The 5,954-nt window shown below is 52.9% G+C and overlaps 1 protein-coding gene across 1 annotated transcript in view; it reads right to left on the reverse strand.

Annotated features, from left to right (window-relative positions):
- IL12RB2 (interleukin 12 receptor subunit beta 2) overlaps nucleotides 1-5,954 on the reverse strand; it is a 57,694-nt gene that overhangs the window by 42,737 nt on the left and 9,003 nt on the right. The window contains exons 4-5 of the mRNA XM_023509868.1: nucleotides 4,896-5,080; nucleotides 3,582-3,724 (exon numbers count right to left, since the gene is read on the reverse strand). Coding sequence (XP_023365636.1) covers nucleotides 3,582-3,724; nucleotides 4,896-5,080 — 328 coding nt within the window. The remainder of the gene's footprint in view (nucleotides 1-3,581; nucleotides 3,725-4,895; nucleotides 5,081-5,954) is intronic.

The raw sequence follows: 5,954 nt of genomic DNA on the forward strand, positions 1-5,954 counted from the left end.
CAGCTAACACCACCAAGTAGATGAGGATGGCTCCCCCCCAGCAGCTAATACCACCAAGTAGATGAGGATGGCTCCCCCCACCCAGCAGCTAACACTGCCAAGTAGATGAGGATGGCTCCCCTCCAGCAGCTAATACCACCAAGTAGATGAGGATGGCTCCCCCACCCAGCAGCTAACACCACCAAGTAGATGAGGATGGCTCCCCCCCAGCAGCTAACACCACCAAGTAGATGAGGACATCACTAAGTTCCTGGTCAAGGGCTGCCCGTTCCTTGGGTGGCCATGTCTGGGGACCAGGCTCCTTATCAGGCTTCCACTGAAAGAGTTCTGCCAGCTCCCCCACTTCTCCCACCAAGGCCAGGAGGAGGTTCTGAGGCTGGTGGAACTGGTCCCAGTCTCATTCAGCAGCAAACTCGGCATGGAGGTGTCGGATGTCCTTGAGCGTGGGCTCTGGGCTAAAGCTGAATCGGCTGACAGGAGCAGGGCCTCTCCCCGCTATGTCCCCATTCATCTCCCCATCAGCCATAGACAGGATGTCCACACCACTGCAGCTGCCACTGCCCAGGAGACCCAACTTCTCTTCCTTTTCATATTAGGCCACTAGCCCCTCCTGGATAACCCAGGGCTCCGACCAGTAGTCCTTTGCTCAAGGACAGAGCCCTCAAAGTTCCATTACCTCTTAAAGGCCCACTTCTCAATACTGCCATGTTGGGGAGTAAGTTTCAACAGGAATTTTGGAAGGGACAAATATTCAAAGCTAGCATTCTGCCCCTGGCTCCCCAAACTCATGTCCTTCTATGTAAAATTACGTTCATTTTTATGCCTCCAGTCCCATGCTATTAACTCCTTCCTGTATCAACTCAAAAGTTCAGTCTCCTGTGTGAGGCTGTAAAATCAAAACACACTGTGTGCTTATGAACAGAGGGCACGTGTCCCATCCCCAAGCAGAGGGCACATGTTTCCATCCCCAAGCAGAGGGCACACGTTTCCATCCCCAAGCAGAGGGCACGTGTCCCATCCCCAAGCAGAGGGCACGTGTCCCATCCCCAAGCAGAGGGCACATGTTTCCATCCCCAAGCAGAGGGCACGTGTCCTATCCCCAAGCAGAGGGCACGTGTCCCATCCCCAAGCAGAGGGCACATGTCCCATCCCCAAGCAGAGGGCACACGTTCCTTCCCCAAAGGGAGAAGTGGGCAAGAAGAAAGTGGTCACAGGCTCCAATGCAAGTCTGAAACCCAAGAGAGAGACAGTGGGTCTTAAGACTCTAAAATAACCTTCTTTGACTCCATGTCTGACATCCCAGGCATAGGGGTGCAGGGTTGGACCCCAAAGACTTCAAGCAGCCTCACATCCCCTGTGCTAGTGGGGTCCCTTGGTGCCTCCAGCCCTGCAGGGCTCTGCCTGAACCCCCAGGCTTTCTACAGCATCCTTTGAGATCTGAGTACAAGTTACCAAGCGAGAGCCTCCCCATTCTTGCTTTCTGCCAAATTAGTCCTATGTGGACTTGTACCTTCTGTAGCTTGAGCCACACCCGGGGTGAGGAGGGGGGGCAAAGAGGCTGAGCAGGAGCCCCAAGGCGGGCAGAGAGGCTGTGGCCAGCAGCACAGAGGGCTGGACTGGGAGATCTCTGAGATGCCTTCAGAGTCCCCCTTCCAGGGTCCTGAGGAACAGCGCCTGGCTCCCCCTACCCACGACAGCATCCTCAGCAGAGGGTTGTGGGGGGGGGGGGTCCGGCCTTCCTCCTCCTGACTGGCCTTCTTCACCCTCAACCACCTGGCCATGCTGAGAAGTTTCCAGATCTCTCTGCTGTTTCTCTTCTTTCTAGCAGGTCACCATGAAGTTACAAAGAATCATGCAGCAGCCTGGGAAGTTTAGAAATTTTTCCTGATAGATAATTTTTCTGCTCTTCCATTACTTCTGCAAACCCCCGGCATGGACACAGCTGGCCATGTCCTTCCCCCAAAGCAATGACAGGCACGGCTCCCGACTCCAATGCCCGGCTTCTCTGTCCCACCTGAAACCTCATGAGAGGGGCCCTCACTGCACACACTTCTATCTGCATTTGAGTCACAGCCACAAGCACTTGCTCCACCTCTAGGGAGTCCCAGACTTGCCCTGGTCTGGTCTCCAGGCCTCCCGTATCCCGGCCTCCTCTGCCCTGCTCCCGCCCACTCTCCCAGCCTCTGCCTGTCGCCGGGCCTCCCGCATCCCAGCCTCCTCTGCCCTGTTCCCGCACACTCTCCCAGCCTCTGCCTGTTCTCCGGGCCTCCCGCATCCCGGCCTCCTCTGCCTGCTCCCACATACTCTCCCAACCTCTGCCTGTTCTCTGGGCTTCCCACATCCCGGCCTCCTCTGCCTGCTCCCGCACACTCTCCCAGCCTCTGCCTGTCACCGGGCCTCCCGCATCCCGGCCTCCTCTGCCCTGCTCCCGCACACTCTCCCAGCCTCTACCTGGTCTCCGGGCCTCCCGAAGCCCGGCCTCCTCTGCCTGCTCCTGCACACTCTCCCAGCCTCTGCCTGTTCTCCGGGCCTCCCGAAGCCCGGCCTCCTCTGCCTGCTCCGGCACGCTCCCCCAGCCTCTGCCTGTTCTCTGGGCCTCCCGAAGCCTGGCCTCCTCTGCCCACTCCCGCATACTCTCCCAGCCTCTGCCTGTTCTCCGGGCCTCCCGAAGCCTGGCCTCCTCTGCCCTGCTCCCACACACTCTCCCAGCCTCTGCCTGTTCTCCGGGCCTCCCGAAGCCTGGCCTCCTCTGCCCTGCTCCCACACACTCTCCCAGCCTCTGCCTGTTCTCTGGGCCTCCTAAATCCCGGCCTCCTCTGCCTGCTCCCGCACACTCTCCCAGCCTCTGCCTGTCCCCGGCTCCCGAGCTGCCTCCTCACTTCCAGGTATTGATCAGCACCTCTCAGTACTGCTTTTCCACATTAGTCTGTTTTTTTTTTTAACTTAAAACAGGATACCTGAAACTGGATAATTTAGAAAGAAAAATGATTTATTGCCCATAGTCACAGAGACCGAGGTGCTCAGGGTTGACCTCTGGTTCTGGTGAGAACCTTCTTGCCCTTGCAAACTCTGCAGAGCTGTGGGTGGCACAGGTGTCCCTCAGTGAGGGGCTCAGTGTGCTGACGTCTCTGATGGCTCCTAAGTGTGTACTTTGGGGCTAACATTCTGTTTTTTTTTTTTGAGACAGAGTCTTACTATGTTGCTCTCAGTAGAGTGCCATGGCATCACAGCTCACAGCAACCTCAAATTCTTGGGCTTAAGCTATTCTCTTGTCTAAGCCTCCCAAGTAACTGGGACTACAGGTGCCCACAACACCAGGCTATTGCTTTTTATTGTGGTTTTCATTGTTGTTTAGCTGATACTGGACCACGTTTGACCTGAAAGGTTTGGTGCATGTGGCTGGCACCATAACCACTGTGCTACAGGCACTGAGCCAGGGGCTAATATTCTTAAACTTCATGTTTTGGTGGTATGAAAAGACAGAGGTCTGTGCAGAAATACTAAGAATACCTAAAACTGGGTAATTTAGAAAGAAAATGATGTCTTTTCTGACGTTGTCCCCTCCGTCCCGAGGCCCTTACCGTAGTCCAGGGCCCGCTGTCAGCAGGCCGGTATCTGAGGCGGCTGAGCAGCACCAGGGCCTCATCCCTCCACTGCAGGGTGCATCTGCTGGCAGAGTCATTCTGGAATCTGATGGAAATGTCCCACGGAGGAAGAGGCTTCACTAGTAACCAGGACAGAGAAAGGAGTGTGGTTCAGGATTCATGATGTGAAATCACCCTCGGAGCTGGTCACGCACTGTAGGGAGCTGAGCAAAATTGTTTCTAAGATACACAACCTCTGAGTTTGGTAAAACGTATGAGAAAGAAGAGCCTGGCTTTAAGAAAGAAAAGAAAAAACACTGGATTCACTTGTGAATCATTAAATTAATCCTCCTGACCCGATGCATTCTTACCGAATACCATCTACCCCATCAGGGCTGTGTGGACTGCACTTCACTTACTGACCTTCAAAAAACCAAAGTACCAAGCCTGGGAGTCCCGATGCCTGAGAGGCCAGAGCATGAGTGAGGATCCTCGGGGAGGAGGTAATTTAGTAGGTAAAGTCATAGCAGCAGCACAGAGGACCAGGGGAAAGAGGGAAAAGGATGGCCTTGAGAAAAGGGTTGAGTGAAGAGACAGAGAGGGATGAGGCGAGGTGCGGGAGGAAAGTGCTCCCCAGCCCACAGCCCAGCCTGTATGCAGAGGGCCGCTTTGGGGAGAGGGGAGGCAGATGCAGGTGTGAGGTCGAGGGAAGTGCAGGCAGGCCTCACCCAGAACTTGCCTCTGATCCAACTGACCAACATATTCACTCTGAAATGTGCTGGAATGGGCTCACTCCTGCCCCAAGCTGACGAGAGAGGTGGAGGCAAACAATTTCAGAGCAAGAGGCTTGTGTGACTCCAAACACTGTACCTGAGTCACCTAGCTGCACTCACGGAGGAGCCTGCAGGTGGCCTGTCTCAGAACAGTGGGAATGGCCAGGGGATGCAAGGACACCTCCTCCCCAGAAGAGCCTACGTTGAGCTTCTGGAATGACCTCATAAGACCCTCCTCTCCCCAGTCAGATGGCGTCATTGCCAGGTGGTTCTTTCATAAGATTTGACGCCAAGGGCTCAATTTTCCAACAGTGGGAGTAATGTGGACTCTCCCATTTCACAGGGCACCTTTGCATAGCCCCAGGTCACGCCCTCCATCATGTCCATCAAAGCAACTTGTCTTTTGCCCATGCCCACTGGCCACTTTCCATCAACTTCTATCCTTTTTGAAACAAGCATACAGAAAGATTTGAGTGATGCTTAAAAGAATTACCAAGTGCCAATGAATGATACCTACAAAAAGTGAGATAAAACGTACCTATGTCGAAGAATGTGAATGTGGATGGAGAGGAAGAGGAGCTTCCAAGACTGTTGTTGGCGGTAACCTTGGCTGTGAAAGTGGACTCAGGGGATTCAGGGGTGAGGCTGATTCTAAGGTCCAAGTGGCCACAATAATAATTTTTACATTGCTTCTTCAAAGTTAAATTTTTGGGTCCATTTAACCTGTAAACAAAACAGCATCATATTCAGCAAGATATTTTATGTGCTACTTTCTCTTTTTAGTACAAAAGAACAAAATGTTCAAATATCTACAATTCTAGACAGTTTTTAAAGGTCTGTCTCATTACTAAGGGACACTCCATGGGGATGTTTTTGTTATGTGGTCATAAATAGGACCATACTCCCCCCACGCCCTTTTTTGGTAGAACCGAGGGTTCTTTTTCTTTTTTAATTTCCACATAGATAGCTAGGTTTCAATGCCTACACTTCCCGAATTCCCTGACCCTAACTGTCATCTTGGCTCCTCGGGGCAATTTGTAACATCACCCGAAGGATCCACGGCCACCTTGGCATCCACAATAAGAAGTGTCAGTTCTCAGCACAGTAGTGGCCAGACCTGGAATGCTGGCCACGTCCTCTCCTCCATCTCCTGCTCAAGTCAGCTGGAGCTTCAGGGCAACCTCTAATGGACCTCTCTGCTGTGTACTTTCAGGTCGGCCAGTAGTGCTTTAAAAAGAAACTCCTCCAAGCTAATAGAAAACTGCCACATGGGAGAGTCTATTTATGCATCCTGACCCCAAGACTCTCAACTGCACAGGACAGAAAAGACAGTGGGCAGCTAGTCTGACCCTCAGAGCAAGGAGGGACACTCGTGACCAGGATCTGGCTGCTCTGAGCAGCTCAGTCAACTCCAGCTGAGACACTGGGTCTCACACTGGAGTGGACGAATGAGCTAATTTTGACTGACGAGCACTAGAATTTTTAAAAAATATATCTGATCCAGTGGTGGCTTTGATCTGTGGCTCAAAGGAGTAAGGTGAGGTGGTAGGTTCAAACCAAGCCCCTGGCCAAAAACTACAAAAAAAAAAAAAAAAAA

Source organism: Otolemur garnettii, unplaced genomic scaffold, assembly GCF_000181295.1.
Source record: "Otolemur garnettii isolate 467f Iridium unplaced genomic scaffold, OtoGar3 scaffold00010, whole genome shotgun sequence".
Taxonomy (NCBI): Eukaryota; Metazoa; Chordata; class Mammalia; order Primates; family Galagidae; genus Otolemur; species Otolemur garnettii.